This window comes from Barbus barbus (genome assembly GCF_936440315.1).
Source record: "Barbus barbus genome assembly, chromosome: 18".
In the NCBI taxonomy this organism is placed as follows: Eukaryota; Metazoa; Chordata; class Actinopteri; order Cypriniformes; family Cyprinidae; genus Barbus; species Barbus barbus.
The window spans coordinates 12,443,092-12,460,840 of record NC_136746.1 but is presented as its reverse complement, the minus strand read 5'-3'; the positions used below and the strand labels follow the sequence as shown (position 1 = coordinate 12,460,840).

Sequence of the window (17,749 nt, the reverse complement as noted above, 5' to 3'; positions counted from 1 at the left end):
CACAGCAGGGAAAGGCCTTCAAAATGTCACCCATTCCATTTGTAAGGAAGATTGAGAGGAATGGGTCCACCAGTGGGCCAAGATAGAGAAGAAGATCAGATACAAGTCCCAAGTAGTATACATAGGAGCTTAAAGCCAATGCTTTGAGCAGAGTATTTAGGATAAAGGGAAGGTAAAGCATACTGTAATTACACAACATGACCGCCTGCATACCCAGAATCTTGTTTCTGTTAGTCACAGGTGCTGGCCGTCTTGTACACCATAAGGCTCTAAAAGAATCCAAAAAGAAAAACCCCAGGAATGGTAGTGGGAGAAGAAGAGCTATGGAGAATAAGACGACGTATCCTTGGTACGCCAGGAAAAGTATTGCAAATGGAGCTGCCCACACAGCCAATGAAATCATGCTCGACTGCTTGAGTTTCATGCAGAAGGCATTATATTGTGGACAGGTTACCAACAGATATCGCTCCTGAGCAAGACAGACCATAAACACGATGTTGGATATGATCCCAAAGTAGAATATCAGGGAGGATATGTCTGTACTCAGCATACTGGTTTTCTGAGCGCCCTCCACAGATGCCTTCGGCCGCCCGAGGATGTTGAAGATATCGGATGCGAGAAGGCTTATTAGGTAGACGGGGGCAGCCTTGCCATTTTTTGCTTGCATGCCCATGAGGTAGATAGAAAAGCCGATGCCAGGAAGCCCAACAGCAAAAGTGATCCATCTGATGATCTCTTCGATGTGGTCTAGACTGATGGTGCCATTGTTCTGAGGATCCAATACTGTGGTGTTATCCATATGTTGCAGAATCATACTGGTAGTTTCTAGTTCTTGCCCAAATTATGATTAATATATAAAAGCTGATGCATTTGGTTATATGCCATGTCAAGAAGTATATGTTCTTCAGTTCCAGTAAGCAATGCGGAAAGCTATGTGGCTCTTTACTGTGGTAAACAGATCGGTATATTTTAGCTATCACCATTTTTATGGCTCTTCTGCAAACTGTTCCTGTAAGCCCTTTCATTGCTGGTTAGTCAATGCAAATATTTCTTATATATTCACATTAATTTTATCTATGCAGGCTCTTTCTAGAAGCAGTTTGGCCCAATGAGGAGTGTAAAGTTACACATGAAAAATAAATATATTTAAATAAAAATATTGAAATTCAAACAATGCAAAATGTTCTGATATAATTTATTTCATTGACATATAAGATGTCAACACATTCAACAATACTCTAAGCAACAGTATGCATTTTATACAGTTTAATAACAGGTTAATAACTTAGACAATAGTAACAAAGCAAACCATTGCTAATTTAAGACCACTTGAATACTGACAATTTCTTGAAGCAAATATTCAACAGTTAATAAATATTGTTATATGATGTCTTCTCTATTTTTGCCCACAGCAGCATTCACCTGATGTTATCCTGCCCTAGCTTGGCACTAAATCTGATCATTCATTCAAATTTGTATTGTATTTTCTTTACAAAAGCACAATGGCATGGCACATTCAAGCATCACAGTCAAGCACACAGAGCTTTTACATCTTTGACTGTTATTATATTTGAAATGTGAATGAGAGCATATTATCTTTCCTGTCTGATACTTGAGTAACTGTTATGAGTATATGAAGAGGGTTGTGCCAAGGAATCACTGATAAAGTAGCATCTGATCTGTAATAAAGAGAAAAACGTAGCAGTCTTACATTGAATCATTTAACGTGTGCTTGTTCACAGTACATAAATAGAGCCCCAAAATTGGGTTTTTGTTTACCTTTGGCCTCCTGATTTAAAAGGTTCTGTAAACACTGCATGTATAAAATGACAAATCATAGGTTTGAAACACTTGATAATTGAGGTGCATTCACATTAGCAACATTTCAGTGAAATTTTGTAAGCCACAGCTCACACAGAAGTCACTTTCAAACTAAGCAGCTGGCTTTTGTTTAATGCAGCCAATCCACATGGCCAACTTGAATCTGTTACGAAATCTGCATGGGGAATTCTTTCGCTCTCACGCAAAATTTCCAGTCGGGTGGATTCCCAGTAGAAATTATGGGATTTTGCCCTATTGAAATTCGACGAACAACCACAAATGAGAATGCACATTTGACTGGTCAACTAGATTTTTATGTTTTATGAAGATAATGTAAGCAATGCTTGTGCATGCAGGACATGATGCCACAATGCTAGTGTGCTTCAGGTAGTTGCTAGAGCAATGCTATAAGATTTTCAATTGTTCTTAGCATGTTGCGATGCAATTGCTATGTGGTTGCTAGAGTTTTCGGGTGGATGTTTACTGTTTACTGATGTTGACTCGGGTCTCTACCTCCATTTTATTGGCATTTTTCCTGTTTTATCGCCCGTCAGTTGAAAATTTTAAAGGGAAAGGTCCCACAAAATTTAAATTTCTGTCATTAATTACTCACCCTCATGTCAGTCCAAACCTGTAAGACCTTCATTTATCTTTGGAACACAAATTGAGATCATTATTTGAATATTTCCGCTACTTTCCTCTCTACGGAGGGTCAGAAAGCTCTTGGATTTCATCAGAAATTCTGTAATTCGTGTTCTGAAGATGAACAGAGGTCTTACGGGTTTTGGACTGACATGAGGGTAAGTAATGACAGAATTGTCATTTTTGGGTCAACTATCGCTTTAAGTGAAATCACTTAGGAAGCAGCACTAATTAAACACACACACAATTTGAACTGTAATTCTTTTAGCTAAATACTTGTAAACATGGATCAATGGAAATCCAAATCAAGAAGAGAAAGAAAGGGATTAAATGGATACAGATATAAAGCGGCAGGGATCATGCTGCATCATCCATTTCATGCCATGTTAATAAAGTCTAATTGTTAAAAAGTCATCAGCATGTCTCATGTTTGAAATCTGTCGACTTTATGTATCATTTTACAGATTTGGTGTGGTAGATATAATCAAAGCTTTCCAGATGCTTGACTTGATTTATTGTGGGGTTTTTTTTTTTGTTATTGGTTTGTGGCCCTAGATAGATTCTCCATTATATCTGTTGTTTCGATTTCTGTTTTGAAGACTGAATGTGAGTAAGTTTGTTTTTTGGGGCTATTTTAAGTCTGGAGAAGGCGATGAACTCTCTGTAACTGTGTTTTTGAAAGCACCAGACGATGCACTTGTTCCTGCCCTCGGGCGCAAGGCATCATCACACGACCAACTAACACAGCATCTCCTTTCTTCTCCTCTTTTGCCTTAGAACAGAAGAAGAAAGAATGAGGGATTTATTTAGACCCAAAAAATGTGGAAAAATGTGCATTTTGTGTATTTGTCTTACTTTCACAAAGGAAGTGCATGGAAAAGTGGCGAAATCAGACGAGACTTGAGCACCAGGCCTGTGAGTCACTACATGTTCAGCAACCTCGTCCTTCAAAGAAATAGGTTGCTTAAATAAGTGCAGGAGACATTTTAATGATGACTTTATGATTTTGAAGCATTTTTGGTTTACCTTAAGCCTATCGAGTGTATCATTGAGTGACTGCAGTCTTGCTGTTTGCTCTAGGAGCTGCGCACTGGGACTCACTGTTCATGAAAACACAAAGACTATAAAATAATTACTTTATAAAAACAGAAATCAGTTTTTAAGTGCAATTATGACAGACCTGGAGATTTCCCTGTGATGTCCACCACTTTCACATTGGCACTCATCTGAAGGAGAGTATCCAGTAGTTGGTCTGTTTTGCGGTAGAGAGCGCTAGACAACACCTCAGGCCTGCAGCCCGCTCGCCAGCCCAGCTTTGGCACGTTCAGAGGAGGAAGAGATGCCAGCTGAGCACGCATTGTTTCTGCCTGCGGTCCACACAAACACACACAAAAACAAAAGTGAGAATAAATCTTAAGAGCCTGCATTGGGGAAAGCTTGTGAAGCAGTAGCAGAGACCTTTAGTCTGTTGTTCTCGTTCTTCAGCTGCTTTATGCTGAGTCGCTGAGCTTCAATCTGCTGAGTCAGCAGTGGAGAATCTATCACTTGCACTCCTGCAGCCGCACACACGCCTTTAACATACACACAACAAATTACATGTTAACAAATACAGGGACAATTCATGTGCTTTTCTAATATATTTATATATCTAATATATATATATATATATAAACAGTTCAAAAGTTTGTTGTCAGTAATTTCTTTTTAAATAGAAATTAATACTTTTATTTAGCAGTAAAGCCATGTATATAAAAAAATCCAAATGCAATAATTGAGATTACAAATATTACAATAATTTACAAAGTATATATGTAAGTGATAATACACTTCTAGTTGTCTGTACATTATCATACTTATTAGATGGCTACATATTATATTAGATGAGAAGAGTCCAGAAAGAGTTTTGTGGCAGACATGAAAAAGCATGTAAGCTGTGAGGAAGGAAAATACACTGTTGAATACTACTTAAATATATTAAAGAGAGGAATGTCATGATTGACCAATCATAATCAAGTATTCTGTGCAATAAATGACACTATGTTATGGTCATGTATTGCATGGCTCTTGATTGCAGTACATGCAACTTGTGAAAGGGCAATATAAGCAAGAATAACTTTCATGCACACATGCAGCTCACGGAGAGACATGACAACAAATTTACCTTTTTGTTCTTCTAAAAGGAATACAAACAATGGAAGACATATTAGACCATTTAAAATAAAAGACTTAAGAAAGACATTTTAGCTTAGTGTTTAAGTTAAACTGTTTCCCTTATCTGTCTCTTACCAGCACTGATGCCACAAGTCACAATGGAGGCGATGCCAGAGCCTTGACTTCCTCTCAGGCCCTCCATGGTCATCTTTGATTGGCTGTTGATTCTCTGCTTAAGCTCTACTTTCTCTGCCTCTAGTTGGTCTATGTCAGCCTGGAGAGCATCCATGGTCTCTTCAAACTCCCTACAGATTATAATGCCCATATTAAAAGCATTTGTTACAGTATAATGTCCCCATTACTATACTGGGACATTAAGACCCACATTAGGGGTTATGTGCAACAACCCTCTTTGTCATCTCTTACTTTTCCTTCTTTTTCAGGAGCAAAACGGTCTCATCTAGGACAGTCTGGATCTTCTCCACTCGCTCATCCGCATCTTTAGCCGCACTGTCCAGCTTTTTCTCCAATAAACTGAGACGCACATTGGCCTCGCTCAGTTCCTCTCCCTAGAAACAAGTCCATTTTCACATTATTTCAAGCTTTTTTATCTTACGCCTCTTGGCATGTCTGAGTTTGAGCTCTTCTACCTTTATTTTAAGGGATTTCTTAAGCTCTTTGATGACAGTTTCTCTGTCTTCAAGTTTGAGACCGAGTCCTTCAGCATCAGTGATTTCTGCCCTTAGTGCCGCTGCTCGGACTTCCACAGGAGATATCTACAACAGTACATGCATATTGAGACACAAGTGCAAAGATTCATAGCCATAGTGTTAGACAGGCAGATTGAGCTCAGACTTACTCCATTCTGTGGTCTTTCAGAGTCATATTCTCCCTCCTGCATAGCAGTAGCCATCTTGTTCATTGTTGCAATGACCACACTGCATGACTGGCGCAGACACTCCTGGGCGTTTATGCCCTGTGACCCATAGATCTGAAAAAAAACAAAAAACAGATAACATTACATCCCCATTCGTTATTATATTATTTGAATAAAACATTAATTTAAAAATAATATATTTTTTATAAAACTGTTTTTTATACAAAACAGAATGAGAGACAACAATGAGAATTGCTTAAATGTATGTATTATGGTTATGTGTTTAATAATTAAGTACTTAATTAATAACGGTCAAGAAAATAAAGAAAATTTTAATGGTACTTAAGATGTAATATAAATATAATTACCTAAATGTTCACAACTCTGGGGTCAGCATATATATTATCAAATGCAGCAGTAAAGGCATTTATAATGTTGTACATTCTATTCATAAAAAAATCCTAAAAAATAAAACTTAGCAGTTTCCAAAAATATTAAGCAGCACAGTTGTTTCTTGATGTTACTTGAGCAGCAAATCAGCATATTAGAATTATTTCTAAAGGATCATGTGACACTGAAGACTGGAGTAATGATGCTGAAAATTCAGCTTTTGGAAGAACCTTTTTTTGTCTAAATGCTTCCACAAAGAACGTTTAACATCTGAAGAACCTTTCTGTTTCACAAAAGGTTCTTTGTGGTGAAAGAAGGTTCTTCAGATTATGAAAAGGTAAGAAAGAGATGGTTCTTTAAAGAACCTTTGACTGAACGGATCTTTGTGGAACCAAAAATGGTTCTTCTATGGCATCGCTGTGAAGAACCTTTTAATAAGCACCTTTGTTTTTAAGAGTGTAAAAATGCTGTCTTGGTGAACATAAAAGTTTTGTATGTTATTTTTATTTATTTTTTGTGGTGACTCAGACTTGTTTCCACAAGATTAACTGAAATACTGTATACCTGTTCAGCTGCTTTAAAGGCCATGTCTTCCAGTTTTACGGCTGGCAGTCCCTCATGTTCGCTGAGAGGGGCGATGAGCTGAGCGGCTGCCGCTGCCACTTCCTGAAGCACTGCATTCACCCAGGCCAGCTGCCTTCTGCTCTCAGCCAGGGTCTCACACACCTACACACACATAAACCCCAGCAACGGAAGGTTTAGATATCAAAGAAACATAAACAATTGAATGTATACATAATATGAACACGAGGGGTGCACTTCACCTGTGGTCCAAAGCTGAGGGCAGCTGGGATGCCCGGTGCATCTGTGCCTGGCATGCGACGACGGATCTTCTTGCAGAACTGTCTTATGTCACTACAGGAAGTGTCCAGATCCTTCAGCAGCACACAAAATGCTTCCTCGTCCTGCCCTGTCTGTATGAAGGCCCTCAGACGCCCCACCTCTACTGCCATACAGTCCAGAGCGCTCTGGGTAAACTAAACAGACACATGAAGATGTGTTAAATGTATGTGTACCGATCCAGGTTCCTCTCTTTTTGTTGAGTGGCTTACTTTGATGTGGTCTGCTAGCTGCATGGTACAGTCCTCTGGCTGTTCAGTGAGATGAATACTGTAAAGGTGCTACAACAAAGAGAAATGCATGTCAATAAATAGCTCTATTTTCATATTCTGAGGAAACAACCAGTGCTTGAAAGACAAATAGTAGTTCACCACTAGGTAAGTTTAGGTTTCAAGCTTTGGTCTGTAAATGCGGCATCAGAGATGCTTTGCTGCAGTCATGATACCGAGTGAACATCTTTTTTTCTGTCAGATGGGTATGAGAATGTCAGCTTATTAACTTGTGACCAATCACAATGTCACATGTGAATAATATAGCAATAGCAATGACAGTGTCAGTAGTTTTTATTAAGGAGATGCAAGCAATGCAAGTGCTACAAAATGACATATTGCGCTATGATACCTGATAGTATTTAATAGCTTTGGTAAGAGGTTCCACATTGACTGTTTCATCTAGCAGGTCTTTGTATAAGAGGTCTATGAGGAAATCCAGGGATCGCTCATGAACGCTCATCTCAGAGTACAGAGAACCCACACGCTTGTACACGTCCACACTGCACTGACTCAGAGCACTGCACAAGACAGATAAAGAGAGGCACATGCCTTTTGAGGTGCTCAGGAAATATGTCAACAGAAAATAATGCCATTCATTAATATATTTCATGAGGTCTTTAATGCTCTTGAGGATGTTAGAAAGTGTGTAAGTGTAAGTTTAGGCAAACTGACTGTTCATATTTGTGCAGTGTTGCCTGTAGCAGTGTGAGAGAATAGATGAGTCCAGCAGCAAAGCTCAGCTGCTCTCCGACGGCTCCTCTCATTCCAGCCTTCTGAGAGCACGTCTCCGTCAACTCAAACTTCTCCTGAGCCTGCTTACTGATCAGCTCTGCCTGCAGCATACATGCACAAACACATTCAACCAAAACTCACAAAAAGCACATAGATTGCAACATGTATATTCAGAAAGTTCACCTTGCAGATGAGTCGTGGGATGAGCAGTAGAGCCAGGATACAGTCATGGTCTCCTCCGTGTTTCAGGAAGGAGTCAGGCATGAAGGAAATCAGCAGTGACACCTGTCTGTTAGCCTGAGCTACCTCCATTTTACGCAGCTCCATTTCTATGGCCTAGAATTACAAACAGACATACATTATGAGAGACACAAACATCTGCAGTGTTTCCTACATTTTTTATTTTACCAGCAGGGGGCATCTATCCTCTAACAACACAAACAATAACTAGTACTTAATACACATAGGTATAGTGTACAAAAAAGTTTAGGGTAGGAAAGAAGGTTTAATGCTTTCGGTCAAAAAAACTGTAAAAACAGTAAAAAATTTGATACGATTATTTTCTATTGTAATATAATTTACAATGTAATTTATTCCTGTGATGGCAAAGCTGAATTTTAAGCAGCCATTACTCCAGTCTTCAGAAATTATTCAAAATCTAGAATAATTATTCTAATGAAAAAAAAACAACAACATCTATTTAGTAAAACAAATGTTTAATAAATATATTAAGTAGAAATCTTTGTTTTCAAAAAATGTTTTTACTGTCACTTTAACATCAATTTAACACATCTGTGCTATTAATGTGCTATTATTAGTATTAATAAACTATTTAAAAAAATCTTACAAGCCCCAAACTTTTGAACAGTAATATACACTCAACATTTGAAGTGGATCAAAACCTTTCATCAAAGTTATCCTAAAACCTAAAACCAAAATGCATTCAACTTTTTTGACCCACTTCAAATGTTGACTACTGTATTTTATTGCTACTCAGTTAAACAATGTCATATGAATAACAAGTCAGCTGTTAACCTCTGGCTTATTTTGAGTTCAACATAATATCCTGCAGTTCAGTGAAGAAATTAATCATCTGACAATTTAGTTCATAATTCAAAAACCAATGACTCAAATGTTCAGTTCAGACTGTTTAACTGATTCATTAAAAAACTAACAAAAAACAAATCATGAATCTGTTCAAGCAAACTCTTTATTAAAAAAATTACTGGACTAAATAAAAAGAAGCATTTTTTTAATAAAGAGGTTGTTTGAACATTTTATTACCTGGATGTTTTAGTAAGAATAGCAGTGCAGGAAATGCTGAATTAGTGTTCATTGGATTCACCTTGGCGTAAGCTTTTGTTTCTGCAAATTTGATCTTGAAATCGAAGATCTCTGCAGGTTGTTGCTGCTGCTCGGTGCTGGCTTCCTGTTGGCTCATCAGCTCCCTGTTCACCTCCTGCTCCACACACACACACACACACACACACACACACAAACTATGTGATGTACGTGTCCCATTTGATTTGTGAGGTCTGCATTTTAAGCTGTATTAATGTGTTGTGGTTTGTATGTTCAGCACCTGCAGGTGTGCGGTGAGCTCTCTGTATTTCTGAATGGTCTGCTGGTAGTCTGCCACCGTTTCTTGTGCCGCCTCCACCCGCTTCTCCGCCTCCCTGATGCTGGCAGCACTCAGATCCAACTGCTCTCTCAACTCCAGCTCTGTCTCTCTGGCATTCTCCTGCAGCTCATCATTCATCTCATTGATGGCTTCCTACATCAGCACATGCACACAAACCTCAGTATACGGTTACATCATGGCATACACTTCTACACAAACTCTTCAAACACTCACCAGATCTATGACAGTTTCTCGGAGCTCCCGTACTTTCTCCTCCAGGTCCAGATTACGCTCCGTCAACATCTCCACCATCTCCTCCGCGCCGAGAGCAGCATCCACCTAACAAACGAGCACACACATATTAGAGTGATCATCACCACATCTATGACTAGGGGTTCACTGATCTTGACAAAATCACTTTTGCAACTTTAATAAGAAGAAATATATATTTAATTTACACAGTGAAGAATATGCTGTGTTTATATATGTGATTATACAATTCTTATTTATTTTTTGTGATGACACTGGTGACAAGAATGATGAAATTTCAATGGCATCAATTTCAGTTTTGATGATATAAAGACCATATTTAAAGCAAAAATAACAATATTGTGATATATATTGTTACAGTGAAATAAAATTACTCATATCGTGAGACAATTTATCTTACTGCACTGACAAATAGCATCAAAAAGTATACCATGATAATATTCTGTTTTATTAGACATGAAACAATGACAATAATTTTATATTGACATTTTTTAATATAATATAGCCTTGTGGGCAGCGTGTCTATATATAGTGCCGTTGCGCTACGGGCGTCCCGAGTTCAAATCCCGGCTTGAGGACCTTTCCCAAATCCCACCCCCTCTCTCTCTCCCACTTCGCTACACTGTCCTATACTACTAAAAGTCAAAAAATTCCAAAAATAAATCTTTAAAAATTTAAATGTAAAACGTTTCTTTTGAATATTTTTCCTATGAAACTGCAATGGAAAAAACATAGCATTCATTGAAATTTTTTGAAAAGTACCATAGTATTCAGTGCCATAGTATTCCTTATGGTATTGTCATGCTCTTTTGGACATGGCACCATGGTACATAAATATGATATTCACTCAGTACCATGGTTCAATGATATACCATATATTACCACCACTGTACCATGATTTCACCTCAGTACTTTTTTGCAAGGGTACTTAAATTTTACTAGATTGTCCAGCGTTGCAAAAGGACTTTTCTCTTGAAAAATATTATTACATTTATTTTATTTTGTAGATAATAATTGTAATAAAAATATATTATATTGTTATAAATATTATAATATATTATTATTTTAATATGTAACATTATAATATTTATATAAATGAATTATATCTCTTGAACTCACAGAGATATAATAAACTCTCATATCTTTCAGTTTTAATAGTGGCACGACTCACTTGCTCTTTGAGCTCATCAATCGTTTTCTCAGCCATCTTCGTTTCCTCCTGAAGTTTCTCTTTGTGGCATCTCAGCGCATCCAGCTCAAAATTCTTCTTTTCCATTAGTTTCTGTTGCTTTGCATGCTCTTGTTTCTCTGATGCAGACAAGTCACGCATCCTAATGCACAGAGCAGTTGATATTACGATCTTCACAGAGCACAACCAAAATCAAACAACACTGATGTAAACCATGGGACTCATTACACACTCACCTCACCAAAGCCTCCTTCAGTCGAGCATTCTGCTCCTCTAACTGCTTCACATGGTAACTAGACGCTGCTCCATCTGATCCTGCAGACCAGTTTTTATAGGTTAATAAGCACATATTGTGGTCATCAATGAATACTAACAATGGTTAACTAACAAAAACTAATGGTTTTTCCTTCTGGACCATCAGTGAGTGTTTAAACTTTCTGTAATAGTTGCATATGAGTCCCTCAGTTGTCCTCAGTGTGAAAAGATGGATCTCAAAATCATACAGTCATTGTTGGAAAGGGTTCAAATACACAAAAATTCTGGAAAACCAAAGAATTTGTGGGACCTGAAGGATTTTCCTGAAGAACAGCAGGCAGTTTAACTGTTCAGGACAAACAAGGGACTCATGAACAACTATCACTAAACAAAAAAAAACAAAAAACACACAGCTGTGCATCATTCATATAACAACACAGTATTAAGAATCAAGTGTATGTAAACTTTTGAACGGGGTCATTTTTATAAATTGAACTATTATTTTCTCTTGTGGACTACATGTAAACATCTTTTATGTGAAATATCTTATTCAGGTCAGTACTAAATAAACAATAACATGCATTTTGTATGATCCCTCTTATTTTAGTAAAATAATTAATTTTGCAGATTCTGAAAGGTGTATGTAAAGTTTTGACTTCAACTGTATATGTACTGTGAAATTTTGGTAATTTAATATATCAATTCCTCAAGGACTCATTCAATTGATCAAAAGTGGCAGTAAAGACATGTTACAAATCATTTCAAATAAATGCTGTTCTTTTGAACTTCCTGTTCATCAAAGAATCCTGAAAAAATTACACTTGACGACTGGAGACAAGGCTGCTGAATGTTTAGCTTTGCCATCACACCTGTCCCCAGACTTCTAAACCGTAGTGTATGTTTAGGTGTGTTTGTACCCTTTTCCTCTATCTCATGTTTGAGTATCTCCAAATCCATGGTCAGCTCCTCCACTCTCTCTTTTAGAGCGTCAGCCTCCAGTTGCATTGACTCGGCCCGCTCTTCAGCCATTTCCTTATCCAGTGTGGCCATCTCAATGGCATCTGCTGTATCTGCCATCTCTTCCATGTAGTGCTCTTTAGCTTCAAGAGCTTCAAGAGCTTCCTACATAACATGATATCAGCCACTTTCATTATCCACACTCTGACACTTATCATGATATATTCCTGTGCAGTAACTTGATACCTTCCTGGCCTCCTTAAGTTGTTTCTGCAGCTCATTTTGTTGTTCCTGCATCTTACTCTTCCACTCCTGCAGCTGCTCCAGCTGAATCTTGTGCTTCTCAAGCTCCTTCAGCTTTGCCTTGTCTTCTGTCCTCTTCATCTTCAGCGTCTCCAGCTTCTCCTCCAGGTCCTTCACCTGGGCACGCAGTGACTCCTCTTCCTGCAAGAGAATGAATGAATGCATGCAGGTGGAAATTGTTCCACAACTCTGTGACAGCTGTTTTTTTTTTGTTGTTGTTTTTTTTACAATTTTATATAAATAAATTTTCACAATATAAAAATGTAAATGGTTTATGATTATTTTACTCATTGTTTAGATCACGGTTTTAAAAATATTGATCATTTTGAACAACTTAATAATTCACATTTTTATGACTGATTTCAATATTTTTTAGGATTGAATGTCTGGATCAAGTGTAAATAATACAATTTTTGTTAATAAAAATCCACCCCTGGGACATTCACTACTGTTCAAAAGTTTGGGGTCAGTAGGTATGTTTTTCTTTTCTTTTTTTTAATAGAAACTAATACTTTTATTTAGTAAGGATGCATTAAACTGATCAGAAGTTGCAGTAAAGGCATTTATTTAATAAAATGTTTAAAATAAATGTTCTTTTAAACTTTCTATTCAACAAAGAATCCTTCAAAAACTAAATTTAAATCAATATATATATTACAAAGTAATATAACTGTCTTCATTAATAACAAGAAATGTTTCTTAAGGCAGTAAATCAGCATATTAGAATGATTTCCGAAGTATCATGCAATCCGGAGTAATGGCTGCTGAAAATTCAGCTTTGTCATCAAGGGAATAAATTACATTTTAAATAATAAAATGTTTTCAAATAAAAATTAGTGTTTTAAATTGAGATTATACCTCACAATGTAACTTTTTCTGTATTTTTGATCAAATAAATGCAAACTTGGTTAATATAAGAATTATTTCAAAAACATAAAAAATCTTACACAGCCCAAACTTTTGAACAGTACTTTAAATGCACCCAAAGTTTAATTTTTTTTTATTAAAAAATACCCATTTATAATCAGTAAACAGATCAGGCCTTTGGCTGAGTTTTTCATAACATCTGTGACCTTGACAACTAAAAACATCTGTGACCTTGACAACTAAAAATGATGCAAAAGTGAATACTTTGACACATTCTAGTTTAAAAATAAACACAGAACGAAAGTAGTGGTTATATTTGTGTCTGTATGTGTGACCTTGGTGGGTCCCGGGATGGGAGGAGCCCCGGGTGAGGGCAGTGTTCCCACAGGTGAAGGTATAACTGGAGCAGCCAGTGGTGTTTGGGCAGGTGTGCTGGGTTCACTGCTGCTCATCTCTCCAGCAGAAGCTGATCCTGAGCCCACCTTCACCCCCACTCCAGCCCGCGTTTGCTGAAAGACACATGCAGAAATCACTGAAAAACTCTCCAATGAATCACATCAACTACAAGCTTTAATTTAGCAAACACAAGCACACACAAATGTGACCTGCAGGACTGAGCTCACCTTGGGCCTTCTGGTGGTGGTCTGAGGAGAAGAGAAACGTATACAGATATATGACCACCACAGGTCAGTAGACAGATGAAGAATAGAGAATCAAGGAAAAACAAGAGAACACACATATATAGTAAAGATTAGTTATAGTAAAAAGGCACATGCATTAAAAGAGAACTGAAGAATCTGCGTGAGCCTCAATAAACGACTTGCACAATTTTTTTCCATCACATGATGATAAGCTCTGCTTGTGTCTTTAATATCAAAAACGTTCTTTTAGCACATAAAGAATCAAACACTAACCCTCTCTATGGCACTATCTGTCTGCCCGCAAAGCAGAGTGCCTGGCACCAACCGGGTCAAACAAGTACACTCGTTTACATACAGGCATGCACACATACACGCACAGACGGTCAGCACATGTTTGTACTGTTGTAGAGTTCATGTTATTGTTATAAACCTCTTGTATATACATTTTATGGTAAACACAACACTCATAATATAATTTTTTTTTAAACTGTATTAAACACTACTATACAAAAGATTTGGGTCAGTAAGATTTAAAAGAAGTTTTTTTGCTCACTAAGGCTGCATTTACTTTATGATAAATACAGTAAAAACAGCAATATTCTGAAATATTTTTTACAATTGTAAATAACTATTTTCTATTTTAATATATTTGAAAATGTTATTTATTCCTGAGATGCAAAGCTGAATTTTCAGCATCATTACGCCAGTCTTCAGTGTCACATTCTAATACGCTGATTTGCATCTCAAGAATTGTTTATTTTCAATGTTTCAAAACGTGATTTATTTCAGGATTCTTTGCTGAATAGAAAGTTCAAATAAATAGTTTAAATAAATTTTTTTGTAGCTTTTCTGTCACTTTCAGTAAATTCAATGCACTTTTGCTGAATTAAAGTTATAAATAAATAAATAAATTTCTTTCAAAAAAATCTTACTGACCCCATTTTTTAATATAATGTATATACATACAGTGCCCCTAAAAGTCAAACTTATAAATACTTATAATTTTAAACAATATGTCTATTGTTTTATTATTTGAAATCAGAACAAACTTCTTTTTATGAATTATTTTACTTGTAAGGTATGTTTTTGCTTCATTCATTTAACATAAATACCAGATTTTGATATTTTGTATTAAAACATTTTTACGTTAAATACTTTTTGTGGCTACTGTACATTATCAGATCATTTTAGTTATAGTCACCTAATAACAGAACAAAATAATCACTCAGACAACTGAATTAAAACAAATCTTTTAGCAATTGATAAAACACTAACAATAGGAAACATCCTATCACATGTGCAACAATCAAACAGAAAATCATCTCCAAAATCACACAAACACCCTAGTTAGACAATAAACCACTGAGCATTTTGCATGCCACAGAAGTAGTAAACAATCTTTTGTACCTTACGAGTCGTAGGTGCCTGTCTCATCATATTGACGATTGAAGAGGAAACACACAAACAGGTGCACACACACACAAACACACACAGACCAGGTGCAGAAAAAGAGCAGGAAGAAGGATTGAGTCACATTAACAGCAGATCGAGATGAGAGCAGGCCAAGCCCACAGCAAAGCCACAAACACACTCATACAACAGTTGGCAAGTGCTAGCCAGACACACACACACACACACACACACACAGCGACGGTGTGCAGGTCGTCTCTGCTGCAGCTGAAATGACTCTCCTCTCCTGCACTGCAGTGATTAAATCCTTTCTCTTCAACCGGAACTGAACCGAGCCCCTTTCAAAACACTTCTCTGATTATAACACTGTCCTTGAGGCTCTGCTAAACAGTAGTCGCGTCTCTCTGTCTGCATCCATCTCTGCTCTCTCCACTCGTAAGCTCTCAGTGCCTCTCTGCTGTGCCAACGGCTGCCTAGCAAGCACATTACATCACTACACATCCACCCCTCCCTCCAGACGAGAGAGAGAGACAGGCTGGAACAAACGGAAAGAGGGAGAGAGGGAGGGACTGATGGAAGTCTGGCCTGTATCCTAGCAACACTCCATTAGCATCTCTATGGGCTCTCCAGTCAGGAACATGTCTGTGAATGCAGGCAGACCATGTTTTAGCAACTTATAGTTTAAACGTAGACACAACTTTAACACATATAGATATGTACACCCAAAAATGTTGTTACTTAATGTTAGGTACATTACGTACTGGGACCTTGTTGTAAAGTGTTACCCTTAGTTCTTTATAAATCATTTTAAGATCCGAAATGTGTTTCTGTATGTTTTAAATGCATTACTGCGGTTTGTAAGAGCAGGCGCATCGACATTTTGAGGATCCATTACCAAACAGAGTGGGGAGGGATGGAGACAGATTGATATATCACATTACAGCTCTGCAAGAGAGAAAAGTGATGTGTAGTAGAAAACAGAGAGAGGGATGAACAAACGTGAAAAATAATCCTGGACCTTCACTGTTTTCTCTCTGCATTCTATACTAGTCTTCATTTGTCATATATGAACCGCCTGCATTTATCAGGGCTTATTATTTGTGACTTAGTACTGAATAGAACTAACACCTAATATTACATATCTCATATAATCAAGCTTGTTGCAAAGTTTTGAATGTGTTTTACCACAGAAACCTTTTTTTTACTGTTTACATATATATATATATATAAAACCTAAAAATAACATTTAAAAATATATTTAAAAAAATTTGCATTAGATGCTATTCATATTAAACAGATGGGCTACAATGCTATTTATATTTGTATTATATATTATACACTCTCAGAAAAAGAAGAAGAAAAACTTTCACTGCTACAAAAGCTTACCCTGGGCAGTATACCTATTAAGAAGGTACATTTTGGACTTTTTAAAATTTATATACAATTTGTGCACATTTTTGTGTTGTTTTCTTTATAATTTTTGATTCCTACTAGAACTGGACAATAATTCAATATCAATAAACTATATACCGCTATTTAATTAATTTTATCAATAATTGTGACATGATTTTTAAACACATTTCTGATATTTCAATATACATAACCAGTAATCAGGGTCTCCCATACACTGATTTATTTGTTGACTTCGTTGAAAAAACATGAGCATGTTGCGATGAGATTTTTCTTTTTAACTGACATAAAGTAGTGTTCATGAATGCAGCGCTGTTTTGTGTGCAGCCATTACCGGGGAAACCACTGTTTCTGCCGCTACAAAAGCGCCTACTGCTGGCAGAGAATGAATTTGCATTTTGAATAAGCCCATCTCCAGCAACATGTTTTTGTTCACTCTTTTTTCAGTTTTCTGCAGCATATCGATATCGGAATTATGTCGTATTGACTGAGATTAAGAAATATAGCCTGTCGTGATATAAATTTTGTCCATATCGTCCAGTCCTAATTCCTATTTATAGTTTTTCACAGATCCACCATGGTTTAATCCATGGGATAAGATTAAGTAACTTTGGTGGATTATTAAAATTGGCAAAAAGCAGCCTGTAGAAGCTTAACACTTACTGTGACTTTAGCTTTAAGCAATAAAGTAAACATAAACCCCACATTGACCAACTGTTGTTTCTATTACCAAATTCATGCTGAGTTTATTTATGTAGAATCAAGGTTTAAGACAGTTAAACACAGGTCCTCTTCTCCATTAATGTCCATTTATACTTTCAACTTCAGGGCAAAGCACCGAACAATTCATACTGACAGCCTGAACTCCTAAAAAGCACTGACATTTAGAAGAAAACGCTGGGACGCACACACACGGCTTTCAAGTCCAATATTTCAGTGGTGATCTAATGATAAGACCAATAATGCCAAGCCAGGCTGCAGTACAAGGTTTGTCTCAGAGGGAAGGAAACGCTTAGTCTTTCATCAAACAGTCTTATATCA

At 36.9% G+C, this 17,749-nt stretch overlaps 1 protein-coding gene across 2 annotated transcripts in view; it reads right to left on the bottom strand.

Moving 5' to 3' along the window:
• Positions 1-3,097: 3,097 nt before the first annotated feature.
• The window catches only part of LOC306884719 (dynactin subunit 1-like), a gene marked incomplete at both ends in the record, with an annotated part of 29,643 nt that continues 14,991 nt past the window's right edge, over positions 3,098-17,749 (bottom strand). The window contains 26 exons of one of the 2 annotated variants that reach the window (XM_079440854.1): positions 3,098-3,235; positions 3,319-3,408; positions 3,490-3,563; positions 3,644-3,830; positions 3,922-4,034; positions 4,625-4,636; positions 4,750-4,919; positions 5,041-5,183; positions 5,265-5,390; positions 5,474-5,605; positions 6,446-6,607; positions 6,706-6,918; positions 6,994-7,062; positions 7,403-7,571; positions 7,726-7,886; positions 7,969-8,121; positions 9,131-9,244; positions 9,368-9,559; positions 9,641-9,745; positions 10,848-11,007; positions 11,102-11,180; positions 12,038-12,242; positions 12,324-12,521; positions 13,583-13,756; positions 13,871-13,891; positions 15,296-15,325. In XM_079440854.1, coding sequence (XP_079296980.1) covers positions 3,098-3,235; positions 3,319-3,408; positions 3,490-3,563; positions 3,644-3,830; positions 3,922-4,034; positions 4,625-4,636; positions 4,750-4,919; positions 5,041-5,183; positions 5,265-5,390; positions 5,474-5,605; positions 6,446-6,607; positions 6,706-6,918; positions 6,994-7,062; positions 7,403-7,571; positions 7,726-7,886; positions 7,969-8,121; positions 9,131-9,244; positions 9,368-9,559; positions 9,641-9,745; positions 10,848-11,007; positions 11,102-11,180; positions 12,038-12,242; positions 12,324-12,521; positions 13,583-13,756; positions 13,871-13,891; positions 15,296-15,325 — 3,390 coding nt within the window. Of the gene's footprint in view, positions 3,236-3,318; positions 3,409-3,489; positions 3,564-3,643; positions 3,831-3,921; positions 4,035-4,624; positions 4,637-4,749; positions 4,920-5,040; positions 5,184-5,264; positions 5,391-5,473; positions 5,606-6,445; positions 6,608-6,705; positions 6,919-6,993; positions 7,063-7,402; positions 7,572-7,725; positions 7,887-7,968; positions 8,122-9,130; positions 9,245-9,367; positions 9,560-9,640; positions 9,746-10,847; positions 11,008-11,101; positions 11,181-12,037; positions 12,243-12,323; positions 12,522-13,582; positions 13,780-13,870; positions 13,892-15,295; positions 15,326-17,749 lie in introns of those variants that run through there. The other variant, XM_079440853.1, reaches the window with a different exon arrangement.